General features: G+C 40.1%; 2 protein-coding genes across 2 annotated transcripts in view; both read right to left on the bottom strand.

Moving 5' to 3' along the window:
* Positions 1 to 1,186: 1,186 nt before the first annotated feature.
* On the bottom strand, positions 1,187 to 13,745 carry bbs4 (Bardet-Biedl syndrome 4). Its single transcript, XM_031848455.1, has 16 exons — positions 13,402 to 13,745; positions 12,663 to 12,705; positions 9,553 to 9,632; positions 8,895 to 8,958; positions 8,559 to 8,670; positions 8,224 to 8,296; positions 7,816 to 7,869; positions 7,598 to 7,725; positions 6,669 to 6,723; positions 6,452 to 6,520; positions 6,101 to 6,253; positions 5,635 to 5,806; positions 5,302 to 5,371; positions 5,048 to 5,192; positions 4,407 to 4,611; positions 1,187 to 1,980 (listed from the first exon to the last, which is right to left on the bottom strand). Exons 1-16 carry the CDS (start codon positions 13,426 to 13,428, stop codon positions 1,826 to 1,828), a joined length of 1,605 nt encoding a protein of 534 aa, XP_031704315.1. The 5' UTR covers positions 13,429 to 13,745; the 3' UTR covers positions 1,187 to 1,825.
* Positions 13,746 to 13,854: 109 nt separating this feature from the next.
* The window catches only part of LOC116384086 (secretory carrier-associated membrane protein 2-like), an 8,175-nt gene continuing 2,402 nt past the window's right edge, over positions 13,855 to 19,627 (bottom strand). The window contains exons 5-9 of the mRNA XM_031848456.1: positions 19,449 to 19,577; positions 18,499 to 18,658; positions 17,467 to 17,568; positions 16,804 to 16,921; positions 13,855 to 15,643 (exon numbers count right to left, since the gene is read on the bottom strand). Coding sequence (XP_031704316.1) covers positions 15,488 to 15,643; positions 16,804 to 16,921; positions 17,467 to 17,568; positions 18,499 to 18,658; positions 19,449 to 19,577 — 665 coding nt within the window. The 3' untranslated portion in view covers positions 13,855 to 15,487. The remainder of the gene's footprint in view (positions 15,644 to 16,803; positions 16,922 to 17,466; positions 17,569 to 18,498; positions 18,659 to 19,448; positions 19,578 to 19,627) is intronic.

Raw genomic sequence — 19,627 nt, forward strand, 5'->3', positions numbered from 1 at the left:
ACCACAACAGGTGCTACAAGGAAGAGACTGGCAAGCACCTTGTTGACCTGACACTTGGTCCACAGCAGCATTCACTCTGTCCTGAGCCAGATAACAAATAAATATGTACTCTCACCGCTGGGAAAGGAAACGACTCAGCATGTCTCCTTCTTATCCAACATGCAGATGCTCAGTCCGGCTGCTCTTTCTGCAAATCTCAGTGAAACTGCAACTTTGTCAGTCAAACCAAACCAAAGCTCTGTCCTCGATGCTGGAGGCACCTGAGAGGGATGTGACGGATAAATAAACAGGACTCCATTTATTCTAATCAAATGTCATATTTAAGGGTCTGTAAAAATGCCTCGATATTAAGCCAAAGTCCAAAGAGGAGCCTCGTTATTACCGAACTGCAGTCAAGTTTGTCGAGAAACTCAAACACAAAAGTCTTTCAACACCTGCCATCTAATAAAATAATGTGAATAGCTTTTGATCCATAATCATCTTAAATAGTAACTCGGTCACACATCAGTCATTTTGATCATCTCAGGATTTGAAACAAAACTGCCAAACAACAAATAATGTTATATTTTCTGTAATGAACATCAACAGTGGAGGTGATTTGGACCAAGTATGAACAGTGCTTGGATATAAATCTTTCTGAAATGTGCACAAGGACGGTTTCCTTTCTTTGTTTTTCAGCAGTCCATTAGTCTCTGAACTACTAAACCAAACCTCCAGTGGTTTGATATTTAAATGCCCCCAAAACTTAAATGCACAGAAGGAATCATACCCCTGTGTATCTAGACTTGGCCAGGGGACATTTTTCATGAATAGTTTAGGTTAATATGTACAAACTGCCCCATCCACATTGTAATTCATCCACATAAATAACTTCAGTGTGTGTGTGACCTTCAGTACAGATAATTTACGAGGTCCTATCTCTAAACCAAACCAGTTTATTCCTTCTTCAGAACCATTAGAGGACAAAACATTAAGCTTGAGGAGTACTTCACACATATGTGGGAATACATAAGTATGTGTGAATTTGTAAAATATGTGTGATAAATGATGGATTGACTTTGAGAGCTCTTTAACAATTCTGTCCCCTGTTGGTTGTGTCTTCTTAACTGAATGACCTGAACATTAGAAAACACAGTAAAACATCGTTAACACTGGACTTTATAAAAGAAGCGACGCTGCTATTTTCTTTTAAATTCTCTTATTTAATATTAAATACATGACTCTATAAACATAACATTTATCCACATATAAAAGCATGTCTGACTATTTACACTGAACCCTCGAAAGGAGCCCTATCATACAAACAAGCAATATCCTGGAACTATTCATAAACATCCCTTTATGTCCTCAGATCTTAGCAGTGATTGTCGCAGCATTTCATATATTTCAGGACTGACAGCCTCTCTGGAAATGTCAATTTAAGGAAGATTTATCACATGACCTTATTGCTAAGCACATCCAAATATTAACACTTGTAACTGCACACATTAGCATTTTGCTTAAACTGCAACATCCAATTGGAATTGGTTTTGACATGTGCACCAAACCTGCCACATCTACATGGATTTATGAGAAACAATTGATTTTCTCTGAATTTTTGTTAAAAAATGCGAGTTGGTGTTTGGACATTCGATATTCCTGTATAACCAAAGTGCACATTGCTATTGACCTTTTTGGTGTAAAGTACATCATTATAGGACATGAATCGTCTGTGCAGCCGGTAAACCACAATGGTTTCATGTCGAACTACCTTAATTTGCCTCCTTAACATAATATGTGACCATATGACTAAGATATCCAGTCAGATCGTAGCTACCAAGCTAACTCATTCCTCCACCTTAGATTTCCTTTTGGAAGTTCTGGGTCTGGGATTTTCTGACTCTGCAGGTTCTGGGGAGCCTGGAGGATCAGTAGGCGGGCTGGGGGCTTTCTCCACATCCGGTTCTGGCTCGAGGGGCATGGAGGGGCCTTTGGAAGCTCCTGAAAATAAGAAAAGCAGGAGAGTCGATGCCAATATTGCTCAGAAAAGGTCTTAAAGTTCTAAATGATCTACACATATAAAACAGTTTGTGTGTAGTTCATTAACATAACATCTGTAACATTATTCAGGAACTTTACGAGGCCAGGTTGTAGGATTTAGGGGGATATATTAGCAGCAGTGGTATATAACATTAATAAGTATGTTTTCTTCAGTGTGTAATCACCTGCAACTAAGAATTTTTGTGTTTTTTCGTGACCTGAGCTGTCTATCTACACAGGCAGCAGTTCCTCTTCATGGAGTCCACCATGCTACACCTCCATGTTGCTACAGTAGCCCAGAACGGACAAACCAAACACTGGCTCTAGAGTGAGCTTTTTCACGTTTTCACGTCGGCCACCGTAGTTCTTCTACATGATAGACACACGGGAGACGTTTAAATTGGCTGCAATATGCAACCTCACCGCTAGATGTCACTAAATCCAACACACTTAATACCTTTAAATGGGATTAGCTTGCTGTCCCCACGCCTTCATTTATTATTATTGATTTATCATATCCAGCAGTATAGAACCGGATTCAGACACACTGCACTTGTAGCTCATCTCATGACGGCTACTGTGAACTCCCAGGTCAGAGTTCAGCTTTAATAGAGTGGACGTGCACCAATCGAGGCAAACAGAAACACTGAAGCACTGCGTTTGTAAATGGTCATGATTCTTGCATGAACACATACCTTGTTTCTTACAACATCACACGAACAGACGACAAACTGTAGCATCACGGTTGTTCTGTGAAGTATTCATTCATTACCCACATGGAAACCATGACACCACATCATGTTGTGAGGCTGAGTGCAGGGCAGTTGTGACCGTACGTTTTGAAAGGTTATGTACTGCATATAACTAGATTTTCCAGTTGGAACTTTGCACAGACAGGCAACTTAAACGGAGCAATTTCCTCACATTTAGAGGGTGGTGAATCATTAAGGAGTACCAGTTTGATGCTTTGACAGCATATTTATAACTTTAACAACAAAGTTTGTCCCATGACGAAACAGTGACATAATCCCCCCCGCTGTAACACACATGGGTGAGATGCAGGGGGCTTCTGAATGCCTGTAAAACAAGCATTGGCAGTAATAAGAGAACTTACCTTGTGACTGAGGTGGGACCAGGTCATTGTTTTGCAAGTCTCAAGTATACGTAAGTCTTTTCACTCAAGTCCCGAGTCAAGCACCAAATCCTAAACTTTGAGTTGGGAGTCCTTAATAAGTCATAATATGCTCTTCATCATATGTTATACCATTTTAACAACAGAGTGATCAAATATTAAATTTACAAAACTCATGACTGCTTTTTAAAATGTGTATTTATTTGTTAAAAGAAGTATGAAGGAACTTAATAAAAAAAAAAAAAAATGTGGGTAATTAAGTGTAAATGAATAGCGTTACCTTGATTCAGGGAATGAATAAATAATTTTTAATTAATTTTTAGCTTGGGGGAACCATAATTGTTAAACTCCAAGTCGAGTCTAAAGTTGTCAAATTTGTGACTCGAGTCCAAGTCATCACCTTTTGAAATACATTGCTTTGTTTGTACAAATAACTTCAACCCACGCTGAACTCTGTGACAGATTTCTTTACCAACCTAAACAAACTTTTCAGGGGTAAATTGATAATCTGCATCGTCATAATTGATGGTATGCTGCTTAACATTAACAGACTGTACACTCACAACAAACCGGCTGTAAAACACAGGTGGTACAGTGTTAGAAAGCAGATAGTTTGCCAGAGCTGTGTAACTAAGTAAAAGGTCTGACACTGGACATGGTTTCAGGCTCTCTCTCCAGTCCACTGACACCGGGGAGCTGTAAGCCATGACGGACATTTCAGAGGAGCCTTGAATTTATTTTCTTAACTGTGCTTCATTTTTTCACGCTGCTGATTTTCTTTTGTTGCCAAGAATATATACTGGCTAGAGGTTAGCTTCTTTTCTTTATTTTTTTAAAATATATTCCATTTTGCCGTAGCTCGTGAATTTAATCTGCAACAGAAGTGCAGCAGGCAAGAGGCTGTGAATACAACACACACAGAAGAGATATGGAATAAGTTTGGTTTAATGAAGAGAGGTGGAGGCTGTGAAACCTGTCACACTGAGGGTGTGACACTGGACTTTTCTGATGAAAAATATTATTCATGTGCTCACCTCATTTGGAGTTTGTGCTCAGAACAAACTTAAGAGAGACATTCAGCGTTGCGTGGTCTCACCAGCTCCAGACTCAGAGCTGGACCTCATTTCAAGCTTCACCTCAGCTCTGACACTCGACAGAGTGGCTCTGTCACACACCCACACGTCAAACCAGAAGCTACACCGAGGTGACAGAGTATTAACTGACACTTTCTACAACCCATATTGGCCATTTGTACCTGTTGATAGCTGGAGGTTCTTGTTGTAGCTCGCGGCAGAAGACATGGCTTGGCCCAGAGCTTGGTTAGTACCAAGGGGAGCACCAGGTGCTTTGGTGGCTGCTGCAGAGTTTGGTTTTGATTTGGAGTCCTTGCCTGGTTTGGTCCACACCAGACCCTCTGTCACCTGCAGGGCAGCGCCCATCTTCTGAGCCATGTCCATTAGCTGTGAGTGAAAAGTAGACTTAGAAATACTGGAAGGAAAGACTTCAACAACTGACTTTTAGACATCAACATCAACAGGATCTTAAATAAACACCAAAGTCACACATTAACCCAAACAAAATAACCGATCGAGGCAGCGGTAGGCCAGCAACTCCTATGTTCTGTGAAGTAAAACTAAAGGTGTCTGGTGGCTAGACAACAGCTTTAATTCCCCCGTCTGAAGGGACTGTCTGACGGTAGCGTACACTTAAGCTGATGACGATTTTTCTATGTGGCTTAAATATGTTTTGCTGCTACATTGCTTAGCTTAGGTACTTCTGTCCGTTTCTCCAAACTGGGGTCGTGCCGACGGCCTTCCACTGTAGGTAATACACCGACTATGGATAAGTAACTCATACAAACCCACTTCAAAACATCCAAACTGTCCCTTTAAGTACCTCAGGATCAAATTCAAAGTTGCTATTGGTGTCTCGAAGTATGTTGACTTTCCTCTCCATCTCCTGATACTGATCCAGAGTTGCCTTCTTGTCACCATGATTATAGAGGAAGATGGCAAAGTTCAGGTTAACCAGAGGGTTGGATCTGCAGGTAATTGATCATCCAGAAAGAAAAGAGATAATTATATTAAATGATTAAATTACAGACTCAGATTCAAACACACTGTACATTTAAGATGGTAAGACGGACTCACTCGTCAATCGTTGCAGCTTGTTCATACGCTCTGGTGGCATTCTCTACATCCTCTAAGTTGGTCAGAGCCACTGTTAAGAATGAGCATGAGACAGTATTTAGTTCAAGTTTAAACCTGTCAAATGAAGGAGCAGACGGCTGTTCATAAAGGCACATTCAGCATGTTCAATTTGTTGTATGTAGCGTGTACTTTACAAAAGGAATAGTATGCAACTTAAATTAATGCGCAACAGTAAACTGCTAAATAGCCCCGTAGCTGTTGCCTCTATTTTTTGCCAAGAATCATCGATTTACTCAGGAATTATTTCTCTGTCTCTCTGACTCAGCAGAGTACCTGCCAGTAACATGTAGAGTTCCCCCATTCGTGGGTTCAGGTTGATGGCTGCGCTGAGGAAGTGGAAGGCAGAGGCAAACTGCTGCATGGTCAGGTGAACCAGACCCAGGTTGTACAACACCTTCCAGTCAAAAGGAGACATGTAGTGGGCTCGCTTCAGGCAGCTGATGGCCTGTGGGGGAGACGGAGTTGGGAGAGAGAAGTCAAAAGGCTGACTGTTAGAAAAGTACCTGAATAATATATGATCCCAAGAAACAATAGACTCTGAGCAATGGTGCATTTATAATACTATAAAACAATGCAGTGTAAAATGCCTGAGCAGCGTACGCTGTGCAACTATTGCAAAAGGGAAATCGCAAAATGTGAAACCAACAGTGAATGAACTTGTGGTGAACTTTTGTTTGGAGTACTGCCTTCATTGGATACTTATCTGGCAAAGACAAGCGAATAAGACGGTAATACTCACGGCTACATATTTCTTTTTTCCAAAGAAGCACATGCCGATGTTGTTCCAGAGGGGGGGGCTCTCTGGCACAGCGCAGGCTGCCACTCGGTACTTGTTCATGGCCACATCAAAGTCTCCATGGGTCTGCATCATGCTGCCTGCAGCCAGGATGGCCTGGGAATAAAAACAATGATTAGAGCGGTATTAGAGGAGGATGACAGTGCTTATGATGAAAGACTGACTGTGCCACCTGACAGAGAATGACCTTTTGTTTTAACTGAACTGCTTTAAAAGAAGTTAAATGCATTGTCCTATAATAATAGCCAGCTACGTTTATACCAAAGCATAATATGTGTTCAAATACCCATTTACCTTATAATTGTTGGGGTCAAAAGTGAGGGCATTTCCAAGGTGCTCGAAGGCTTTTTGGTATTTCCCAAGCTGTCGAAAACATGAAAACAGATTATTCATCAACTCCTTTTTAAATGTTTCTGACACCTACAGTAAATGTCACTCTCTTATCTTGTAGTGCTCGTCCCTTGTGTACAAATAATTTCACTGGGAAACTTATTTTTAAAAATCTACCAACCTGTAAAAACAGCAGGCCAAGAGTAGTCAAGAGTTCAGTATTCTCTGGAGAGAATCTGAATTGAGGAGGAGACAAGTAGAATGAAGAATGTCACTTCATCTATGCCTGTAATTATATTTAATGCCTGCACTTATTCTTAAGCAAACATAGTTGATATTCAGGGAATCTGCTGATTCAATCAGGGTTTGATTCAGCTTAATTGTGGAGTATTAATTATGACCTGAGGGGGATGATGTGGCTCAAAGAAATGAAAATGGGAGAGAAGAGGCATTAAAATAAGGTTCACAGTGGTACGTCTCATCAAAGCAACATCAGTATTGGGGCACTTGATGAATTCATTTAACCCCAACAGGAGGGAGTCATAATGAGCTCTACTATTATAGACACCGATGTCATTTCGTCATTTATGCCACGGCCTAATGTTTGAAGATTCAACATGTGAATATAAATGGAAATGAATCAAATGAATACTGAAGTGAAAGGGACCCTGGCTTCAAGTGAGGCAAAACTGGAACTTTGTGTGAGATTGAAGGAGGATCACTTATTAACATCAGCTCCAAAGACTGAAAATCCTGAGATAAATCAAGAGGGAACCCCACGGACACCATGTTTTATGGCTCTCATCTCTTTTACCATCTTGATACAATGTTATCATGAAGATAACTTGCATGCTAAGGCTGTGTAAATATTAACAGGTATCAATAAAAGTTTCTCTCATCATGTGGGTTGGAGGAAAAACTTTGGTCTGGTCAACAATTCCTGAACTTAAAATGTAATAATAATAATGAATTGCTGTATATGTATATCTAAAATATTAAAAAAAAATATATATATATAGACCCACAGTATAAGTGGTTATTTTAAATATACATTTCTTTAGATGTCTTCTCAGTGCTTTTTAACACTGTCCACACTTGAACTTGACTTACTCCACGGCCGTCCGATACACTTCGATGGCCTTGTCGGTTTCTCCAGCCAGCAGATGAACCTTCCCGAGCATCATAAACGTCTTGTCGTGCTTATTAATCCGGAGAGCTACGTTTAGATGCTCCTCAGCCTGACGAGAGACAGAAGATCAAAATGATCGAATCACCCATGAACGAGTACAGTTTGTGCTGTCTAGTATCTGTGAAATCAGCATACTCACATGTTTGAAGTCTTTGATGAAGAAATAGCACAACCCCAGATTATGATTGATCTCCTGGGGTGAGAAAATGTCAGATTATACGGGGCTTGATAAAGGCTTCGATAAATTAAATTTCCAAATATAAAAGCTATTTGAGACAACAGCTCTGTGGAATACGAACTCTACCGTGTTACTGACAGTAGTATTAGAGGGGGCAGTTTCATAGTAAACTGGTGGTGCAACCATGAAGTTCTTTTTGTTTTCTGTTAATTGTTGCATGAAAAGACGTTGGGTCTTTCTAAATTTCTGGAGATTTTGTTGAGAGGACGTCATGCTGTGTATTTAGAGTGAAAGATGCCAGGTCCTCTTAACACACAAACGTCAAGACAAAGCAGAATCTCTGGCGCTAGAGTGTGACTTTTCTTTTACCCAGTCTTTCTCGTTGAGCCTTGCAGCTTCATGATAGAACTCAATAGCTGCTTTGTGCTTCCCCAGGAGAAATCTACGGAAAGAATAAACAACAATAATCCATATGAGAAATGAATCAATCTTATTCACTGCATGCTGAATCGCAATCCTTACAATCCTGCAACAGTGAACAAATACTCACTGTTGGTGGCTTAAATTTTCCCTATAGCATTAAAAGTTCTGGCCATAACTGCCCTGCAGTCGGGCTGTTATCACTGATCTTTCTCTCCTATGTCTGTCTTGTTAGATAATGGGGACGGGCTGATGCATCCCAGCCTTGAGGGCAGTAGACTCACAGTGATCTGGCCACTTGCTTGAGATTGTCAGTGCTGCTGGGATTCAGGATGGCACAGCTCTGAAACAGCTCCAGGGAAGGTTGGATCTTGCCCTCAAGACGCATGATTAGTGCTGTGGCAAGAAATTAAAACACAAAAAAAAGAGGATCTTCATCTTCTTGAGGAAGTTAAAAAAAGAAGCACATTAAAAAGAATCAAAGGCACAGCATGGGGTCCGAAGACTGGATTTTTGGGGAACTAAATGATGCATTGAGGAGCTTCATTTGATGTAGCTCTTAATTAACATCATACATGTTACATGTGTGAGAGGAAAAAGTTACTATTTAAACTACTCACCTTGAACATAAATGGCATATTCACACATTCCATTAGTCTCCTGCAGTTGTTCTTTGATGATCGCCTACACGGAGACAGAACAGGAGACGATTTCTACAGCTGAAATGGATGTTGCTCTGCGCCAACAATACGATTGTGAAGAGGCCACTTCTTCTATGGTTGTGTATGTGCATCACTGTGACCGGCTCAGCCGTATCAATCACCACACCCCTCTGATCTATAGTGCGCCTCATCCAGCTCTTTTGCTCTGCTGCACATACATGAACCAAAATAGCGGGTGTGCTTGGAGACACCCACACGGTCATTTTGCCGAAGGATTCGCTTTAACAAAAGGAGGCTGGCACAATTAAAACAGGGCCTTGACAGTGAGGAGTGCATCTCTTACGAAGAGAAAGTGAGAAGGAGGAATTCAGTGATATATTTTACAAGTACTGTACAGGCATTTACTCAGAGCTTTCATTAAGTACCTGCCAGTTTCATCTGGGAATACACAGGTCAATGCAGGGAATTAGCCCGTAATGAAGTAGAGTGTTAGACAACCCTGTACATGCCAGGCATTCATTATCTTCATTACTTCTTTAAAAGGTCAATCAGATCAACACTGAACACAGACATGGGTCAATGGTAGACAGGAGAATGGGGGATGATGGTACTTTACCTTGCAGGTATCATAGTCCTTACGGATGTAGTGCTGGTGGATCAGCCAGTTTCTCCTCTCCACAATGGGAAGCTCTGGAGCTGGAAGCAAGAAGAGGAACAAAAAGGGAAACTTTTCAGATCATTCCCCTTTACTGTTCCGATAATGTCTTATTTAGTCGATGGCTGAATGATTAATCCTGAAAGTTCCCTCCTTTCGCAGTCATTAGTACGTCTCTGATCTGACAGTTTAACACGTCAACCTAAACCCACACAGGCTCAGTTCAATTCACCGAGCACACTGTAAATCTGAGCTGTTTGTTTTTATTCACAAACTAGCTCAGACTATCTAAAGTTAATGTCTATTTGGACTATTCATGTTTAATTGAGTCTTTTCTTTAATTTGGCAGTTGAACAAATAATCATGAAAGCACCCCCCCCCCTCTCTGCAGTCACCAGCACGTCTTTGATCTGACAGCAACATAGATGTTAACGCTTCATCCCAAAGCCCGTGGGCTGAACTGTAATCACTTCACCATTCACGCTGTAAATGTCACCTTGTAAGCAAGTTTTTCGTTCCTGCTTTTTGTCTCTGGCAAGTTGAGATATTTCCCAGTTGCCAGGGCAACAATGTATCTCGCAAGCCAGGTGCTTGTGACAGAGAAGAGACGGTATGGAGAGGAATGAGCAGCACAATACAAAGCCAGCTTTACAAAGGGTTAGGTGACCCCAAGAAAACGACCACAATGCTCCAAGTCTTCCTCCCAGCGGAGGACAACATTTCATTTCACAAGGAGCCAAACGTAATTCCAATTCATGCAAGTTTTGATTCTGGTAATCCTGTTATCTTACACCTACTACCTTCCTCTGAGGCCAACAATAGGATTCAACGCACTGTGGAAAGAAGTGCTGGGCTTTGAGTCTGCTACTGACATCGGGGGGTATCGTTAATAAACCGCCTGGGTAAAAAAAAGAAAAATACAGTGTGAATTACACCAAAGCTTCCTTCTGTTTTTATCTGTCAGCACTTCAAGCAGTGCGCTGTTGATTTTTTCGCTCGAACTGGAGCCTCTTGCAACAACTTCAGAGAAATCCTCTCCATCGCCGAGTGTGAAACTGCATGGGTTTCACACGTTTGCCCCGTCAAGATTCGGAGTGGCCCTATTTGTAGCAGCCTAATCCGCTTTCTTCCTGCTGAGACAGCAATAATATTCTTGTCTCTGGGTTTCAGATGGGGCCCTGTGGCGCTCCAGAGTCCACATACACAAAGCAGGGCGTCTTTTGGTGGAGGAGAGATGGGATACGTGTGCGACATCCATTCCTGTAACTACTGTATACTAGAATGGTAGAAAGGAGCAGAGAAGAAAAGCACAGCATGAGGTCTCCTCAATATAATTCAGTGAAAGACTCCATCCCAAACATGGAGGAATTCTCTCATTGTTACATTTGATCTGGCTAATGCTAAGACAGATTTGGCTTCCATGTGCTCCAAGCATCTGTTAAAAGGGGATAAGAGCAGAGGAGAGGCGTGCTGAGATCAAAAGACACATGGGGAGAATGTAATAAAAAATACGATGAATTTTTCTTTGGAAGTTTCACCACGAAAACTTTTAAAAACCCCTCGGTCTTGTCAAGTAATTTATTCTCATATTCATCTGCCTACACTTTTTCTTCCAAGGAATTTGACAGAAATCCAAGCAGATTGCAGCACTAACACTTGATTCTGTAAAATGTAAACATGCTAATCTGGAAACATGGTGACCTTATGCCATCAGCAGTTTTTGTTGTTGATGGTTTAAAAGAAACATGAGCAAGCTTACAAGACTCATAACACCTCACGAGTCTTACACTCTAAGAATGAAGTAACTGCATTGCATATATCGTAAAAGCACATCGTGTACTAGTGCATAACATATTTAATTGTGTGCAAAATATATCCCCAATTACATTTCAGTACAGTAATGATAGAATTAGTATGAAATCAGAAGGTTTTGAAGACAATTTAACTGAGATTTGTGGATTTTTATTTGATTATTTTCACTTCTTGTTCATATTCGGACCAAATGTCATCACCCAATTATAGTTTTGTATTGTAAACATCAAGCGATACACTGTGATAACTCAATTATTTCACATGTCAACATGCTTTATACGGGTTATATCACAAATATATGTATATATAGACCTAACATGTGTATGCTGTTACTGTGTGTTCCAGTTCCAGTTTTCTTTTCTGAGGTCGATGCCCATGTGTGAAGTAAACTTAGTTTTATCTATTTGGCTCAAAATAACAATTTTGCTTGAAGGGGCTTTACAATCTGCACAGCATGCAACACCCTCCGTCCTTAGATGTGCATGTGTGGAACGGTTTTATATTGAAGTTCTTACTTACACTGTAAACTGCATTCTATTGAATGGTTATCTGAACATTGAGCTCTTAATGGTGGATTTCTTTTGTAATATTTGCATATTAGAGTTATAAATAGAATTAAAAATGGTAGTTTTTGACTTAATTATGGAGCTTTTTCTTCACTTATACAGAACTGTACACTTCTAATACATTAACCAATTAAATTCTGATCTTTATTTTCTGTTTTTATGATTCCTGTCATCTTCCTTTATACTAATGTACTCAGGGTTTTGATCTGATTCGTCTCCGCAAATTATACTACGCACCACAATAAGCCTGCATGGCATGTGAAAGATCACTGCAAATATAATAACATACCAAGTACTAAATAGCTCTCAAAGGACTTGAATCCTCATCAGTCCTGGTGACAAATACTAAATATTCTCAAAAGAGCTTAATCGTGAGCAACAGCCTAATTGGACATTAAGCCACAATTACGATGACAAAATCTCCAGATATAATATTTGATCAACAAACGTTTTCCACACAGAGAAATATCTGGAACAAGGCTCATCTGCATTCTGTACAAACAGCTTCTTCCTTCTAGGGATGAAGGATAGAAGGGTCAGGGTGACCTCTGCAGGACGATTAGTTCCAAACTCACTCTAGTAGCATCCTTCACCAGTGACAGACTAATCAAAATCAATATAGTGGGTGACGTAACAGGAATTGTGTAAATCATTTTACAAGATGACTTGCTAATGTCAACTGTCTTGCTGTACCTTTAGGTGCACGTCGTTTCTTGGCTTCTGTGGCAACTGGGAGCTGAAATGTATGAAATACAACACAAACGAAATAAGTAACAATCCATACATTACTTAGCAAAGTACACTGTACACCATCTATCGGTGTTACCCACGAGCAGCAGGTATGGTGGCTCAATCCCACTGTTTTGCTTTTGCTTAATTCTTTTTTCCCATAATTGGCTCACTTGAGTAGCTGCTGACTAAAGTGGCGACGTTTAGTTCATTAACAATCTCTTGATGTCATCACTACAAACGCTAGACGGTTTAGCCATAAGACAACTATAGTATTCAAAGGCAGCCTCGGTTACGTTGGTGCAGAGCTGGACGGTTAATATCGTTAACCTTGTGTTTACAGTATAACGCGTGGGCTAACGATTGTCAACATCGCACTGTAACGTTACCTACGCATGTCACCTTACTGCAGCCACAGTTAGCTCACAGGTTGTTAGCTTGCCCTTGGATGAGTGAGATTAAAGACGGAATGAGAGGCACGTTATAGCTGCAGGTTAATCAATTTAGCTCCGATTTAGAAGCGGGTTAGCCAAGCAGCTAGCATTCAAATGAACGAGCGTTACTACGAACGTTATTTACACCTACATATATATATATATATATTATTTATAACTGAGGCAGTGCCACACTATCACCTCACCAAGAGGCGTGTTTGTGTTTACCCAAAGAAAACGGGTGAACTAGCTTTGGTTTCTGCACTCACCGCCGTGGCTGTCTCCTCGTCCGCCATCTTGGGATGATCGCAACACTAGAAGTTGTTGCCATGGATACACCAGTGGAATGCGGAGGAGTAGCTGGTTAGGATTTATGAATGATGATTTTACTCTGTGTGTGTGTGTGTGTGTCACCGCCCTCACCAGCCTCCACCAACACAATGGTGATGATTAGTAAAAATGATATCATAAAAACCATACGCTGAAAAGTGGGTCTACCCATGAATGTAGTAAAAGTGCTTAAAGGGCAAAACAATCACTTTCCACCACAGCAAAAACAAAATCAGCCTTCTTCTTTAACGTATTGTATCAAAGCATGACTCTTCAGCTGCAAATTAGATAAACAAAACTGTAAAGTATTTCAGACAATGTCCTACTCCATATATCGTCTGCCGTTTACATCAGGGCACACAGTAGATTCAGTATTTTCACACCCACTGAGACATTAAAATGATAGTTTATTCAATGTTAAGACTGAGAAACAATTTCCAGCAAATACCCCTCCAGTAATTTATATTTTAAATTAGTCACCAATATGTAGAACACACATTCTGATCGTCGAAGGGAAACTTCACCATAAAACTATTTTCTCTATCAAGACACAAAAAAGAAAAGTCGGACAAAACACTGAGCCTTGTGCTCAACTTCCCACACAGGAATTGGTGGGTTAGGCACTGAGGTTACACCCAAACAATGTGATTCAGTGTTACAGTAAGGAAAGATAAGAATTGCACAGCTTATATATATATATATATATATATATATATATATATTCACAAGTAAAAATGTCAATACCAAACAACAAGTAGGTAGAAGGCAGCGAGAAAATACGAATTATCTGTGTCTATTCAGTAACAGGTGACATTTTGTCTGCAGTATAATTACTATGGATAATATACAGGTAAATTTGTTCTTTCTGCTCATTAATACACTTCACTAAGTACTGCAAATACACCTACATTCTATACTATACGTCAGTAACATTACATTGTCAAACCTGCACCGCGTCTTTCATTTTAACCACAGCAAGGCTCCACACTACGACAGAAAACATAATGGTATTCTTCACAACGCAACATGAACTAAAATGTGCCATCCCAGTTAAACCATATCTTCATTTGCCCTCAAGAGGAGCTCTTCGTCACACTTCACTGATGAAAACAGTAGAAAGAAAAAACCTTCATCCCCCATCACCTTCATTAATCATCATCCTATACAGTATTGTACACATGAAAAAACACAAGATTTAGAGCGGAATTAAAACAGTGTTCATTGGTAGTGTGAGATGGATGCATCTCATTTCACAGATCATCCAGTGGTGTAATATAAAGTTGACTGTACGTATTAAACTTGTTTATAAGGCGGAATGACATAACCCGTAACGCTCTACATCCTGCTGTCATGACACAAATATGTATTCATAAATTAAGTGGAACAATCATTCCATGACGGTGAAACATTCTCATGTCAAGTGTGCTTGTTAGATCATCCCGACTCCTCCCAGTGTTTACTTATGAGGCCCCAATATGTTAGATAGTAAAATCCTCGATACTTCCCGCCAGCGTACTTAACAGTGAAGGGATTGAAATAAATGTACTTTAACTCCAGCCCTGTTCAGTGGTGCGCCGTACATCTTTAGTCGACCATTGTTAAATGTATTCCAGTTAGTTATTTTGTGATGAAGGGTTGCCAATTTATTTTCATCAAACCCACACTGCCTCCTTCTTTGCCTTGTTTGGTTCAACTTCAGTTTTCTGTCTCCTTCCTACATTTATGACAACAGGGATTTTGCTGCATACTGATGAGGGTGGTAAAGAGTTCAATAACAACAGAGACATATGCAAGTCATTACATGCTCGTATAAGACCTCTAGCTTGTCTTCTGTATGTTTAAACACTAAGTGGAAAAAGCGGACACTTCACTATGTTCTTGTAGCGAGAACAATTTCCCTCAAAAGTTAAGTTGTTTTTTTTCATAAATAGGTCAAACCCTGATCCCCTAACCACAAGGAAGTAATGTTGGGACATGGCTATGTTGGTCAGAGAAGAGACTAGCCTGAAGCATGTGAGAAACAGTCTAATTTCCCTGGCTCCTGCCAAAGGCTCCCTGGGCAGCGGAGGTGGCAGCATCGGTTGCAGCAGTCTGGACTGTTTGGTTGGTCAGGACCCCGTGGGAGAACTCCTGCTGGGCCTTGGTGAAGCTGGCGCCTGTGTTTCTGTACTTAGCGTGGACCTGGGGACATAAGAAAGGGGGTGAGAGGTTTTATTTTGATTGGAATAATCTTTTTTTCCTTTTTCTGCAAGGCGTTACCTCTTCACACTGTGTCAGGACATCTTCATTTTCTCATCTTAAGTCAACCTTCAATCAAACTGAAGACAAGCTGCTTTAAATTGCACGGTATGCTGATTTAATTTATGTATTATTCAATCTGTCTGTATCCGTTTATTTAAAGTTCTGTTGTGTAATCCTGTTTTTGTTAGTATGCGTTTTATAATTTTGTATCCGTGTCTATAGAACCCCCTCAAAAATGAGATGCAACATCTTAACGGGCTATCTTTTCAATAAATTCAAAGTTGTTTATTAGTTAAGAGGGTATCTCAAAACTAAAGAAATGTCAGTGAAATTTGGAAGAAAGTTCAGGATGTTTTTTTCTAGCCATTTCCTCCATTAACGATAAAACATCTATAAACATCTTTAGGATTAAACTAGCAAATTTCTAGGATCATGCAATTTTGCTGGAGGTATGTGCTCTCTGACTGCTTCCTAGTTGCAGTTTTGATTTTTAGCAGCTTTGTATAGTAAAAGCAGATATTTGCAGATGATGAAGGACAACATGGTCTTCAGAGTCCACATGCTCGCTGTTAGAATAAAATGAAGTCTTCATATCATGGTTAGAAAAACAATCACAGTTGTATTTTTAGTTAATAAATGTTTTATTCTCTATCTACTGTTATGTGGCACATTTTGGGTAACTTGTTTGTAGACTGATCTGCTTGGAGTGTTTCTGAACCTTTATAACCTTTCCACAGTTTCTAAGTCTCCATATTCCCTCTGCTGCCCTTCCATTGCAGCTGCATTTCCAGTTTTTGTCACCACCATTTTTAGTTTCCCTTGCTATGTTACTCTCTTTGATCTGCATGCGCCGTCACCGAGTTGGAGCAAAAGCAAACAATATAGAGCCACAGTGGGAATACCCACATTTACATGTTCGACTTTCTATTTTATTCCATTAATTATAAAGGCACTGGCGTCTTTAATTTGACAGCAAACATACAGGATGTAATTTACTTTAAAATAACGAAATAAGCGTTATGTAACCTAGTCATGGTATATTCAATTTGACTGGTTAATAATGAAATAGTAATAGTGAAGGGAAGTTTCCATTAGCGTACCATTTTCAGTAGAATCACAGCCAGGACAGAGTTCACAGTGAAGAATCCGGCCACCACCATCATAACCACAGCCACAGCCAAGTTTGTGCCAATCATGCTGATGGATGCGATCCATCCACTGTCGACAACAGAGACAACAAATGGCCATGTGTCATTTCACATTTTCTCGATAATGAGTATAATAATGAATATCCTGGCATTAAAAAAATAGTACGAAAATAACTGAATTAAAGTCAAATGAGGGATGCACCTAACCTTCCCCAGTGACCAATGGAAAAGCATGAAGCTTGAAACAGTAAATGATGGAAAACAAAAAAAGCCTAATATATTACATGATATAGAAGAGAAACCCAAAGAGAAAAGTTCCACACACTTACAAAGCAGCAACCCAGACAAGTTAGGGCAGCTGGAATCTGTCAAAGAGATGCAAGAGAGGGGATACAGGGCAAGAACACACACACACACAATCACAAAGGCATGAATGAGGAAACGCATGAACCCATGCATACCCACATTTACTATGAATCTACCCAAAGCACACTCATTCTCACTCAGGAAATCAGAAACCTCTGGTTAGCAATGAGAAACTGTCATTTACGCCACACTATCACTCTCAGACCAACACGCAGGTGATTATTGGGTTAACAAAAGGTTCCCACTGACCTGTTTCCCCAATTGGGGATCCCAACAGTCTGGATGATGTACACGGCCACTTGGAAGAAAAAGACAAAGAAGAAGAAAAAGAAGCTGAAGGAGCTGTCACACCTAGAGAGGAAAAACAGAAACACAAGGGAATGTTATTAATGGTTGTTTAGTATTTTAGAGGTTTGTTAGCTGTCAGACTACTAAATAAAGAGGTTACGCTTAAAAGACATTCAAGTGCACAAGTCACACAAATGATCAAGAGAGCTTCTACAATTTGTAGCCTCCAATTAAAGACTTGTGTTTCAATACAACTAAATGATGATAATAAAAACTATTTTGACCAAGATATGTATTATAATATATATTTATTTTCAGTAATCATTCTTCACACAGAACAATTTTTTTGTTCCTGTTCTCAATTTTGTTTTGTTTTTTGTAAGAAATGAACGAACAACTTTTTTTATTTTATTGTATTTGGGCTTTACGACTCTGCTATGACTTGCAGATATACCTCTATTCATTTTTTCCCGAGCATATTCAATCTTTGCATCATATCTCACTGCCCGATGTTATGTTGTGTATAAGAAAATATTAATAAATAGATCACAAGTAAACTTAATTTTGCAGACATTACTCCAATTGTTCATGGTATTTTAGGAGTCCAGTGAAGGAGTAAAGGCTGTTTCAGATGTTTCTTTTCTCACAAAAGTACAAGTCTTGCAGAAAACACCTCTTTTCGGTGTTAAAAGAAAAATCTAATTAAAGCACTGTAAAGCTGGAAGCAAGAAAAACATCCGATAGTAGCATTTTCTAATATGTTTAATGGAGTACGGAGCAGCTCCAATATACTTCCTCTAACCCCTCTGGCTGAGTTGGAGGATGAGGGTGTTCATAAAGTTTTAGTAAAGTAAAAAATGAAAACCACTGCTAACTCCTTCTACTCCATGTGTCCCTATTTCTCCTGCTCGTACAACAAAACAGTTACATCCTGTGAGTCACACAAATCAAAGAATACCTCATCTAAAGTACAAGACCAGTAAAACAGTGTACCTGAAGGCCTTGTAGACGGGCCTGTACCAGCAGACGAAGGCCACGGGGGTGAAGAGGATGAACCAGACGATGGACAGACCGAAGTCAACGCCGTACTTAGCGTCTGCAGTGAAGTAAGCCAGGCAGGCCAGCACGTTGAGGAAGAGGGTGGCACTGTGGACTGGGGAGACACACGGGAAACCAATGAGCCATCAAAGACATGCGCCTCAGGACAAAGTCTGCTTTTGAATTGCTAAAGAATACAGTTGTGTGTATTTTTCTAGTGAACCCTCTTTGGTGCCCTTTTAGAGGAATTAATAGGTGTGAGTGATGTTTTCAGTAAACCCTTAAAAAGGGATACTTCACCCACCAAAATGAACATTTGTGTGTCAATTACTTATCCGGCATTACCTTGAATTCTTGAAGAAAACTTTGTTTTCCTCGCATGCCTCCACGGGGAATTGAGAATCAAAAAACGGAGATAAGGCTTGATGAATTGAAGTAAATGGGGGCTACGAAGATGCACGTGTGTGGGAAGTAGTGAGCATACGACTGGATAGATGAGTCTTGGATTATAATGCACGAGTTGTGTGAGTTTGTAAACAGATGTTTTGATACAGTTCTATTCCTATTAAACGTGGCCATAATTTAAAAAAAAAAATCTGTCCATATTTCATCATATAATGAGAAAACCACCACAGTACGTTTAGGATCCAGGTAATTGTGATATTAGATATCAACATTCTGTCAGAGTTGTCAGATGGCCTATTGATTAATCAATATCGTGCAGAAAACTATAAATATTGTAAATAAATCATGATGCCAGCCCTCCAATGGTGTGCTACAGACCTGGGTTTTTTAAAATGAGATGGTATGGTTGACATCTGACAGTTTGGTATGTCAAAAAGTCTATGTTATGGGTCAATGACTCTGTCATGTATGAAGCAAATACTGCGCGCAGGGCTACGTACACATCCAGAGGTAGTACATTCTCTTGCAGATCCTGCGGTACTCCTCAGGGATGTCCTCCTCAAAGTCCTGATAGAAGCAGGGCCTCACAGGGGAGAACGAGGGAAGAGGTGGCCAGTTGTTCTCTTTAGCTGACACACACACACACACACACACACACACACACACACACACACACACA

This window comes from Anarrhichthys ocellatus, unplaced genomic scaffold, assembly GCF_004355925.1.
Source record: "Anarrhichthys ocellatus isolate YVR2014 unplaced genomic scaffold, GSC_Weel_1.0 scaffold8, whole genome shotgun sequence".
NCBI classification, from domain to species: Eukaryota; Metazoa; Chordata; class Actinopteri; order Perciformes; family Anarhichadidae; genus Anarrhichthys; species Anarrhichthys ocellatus.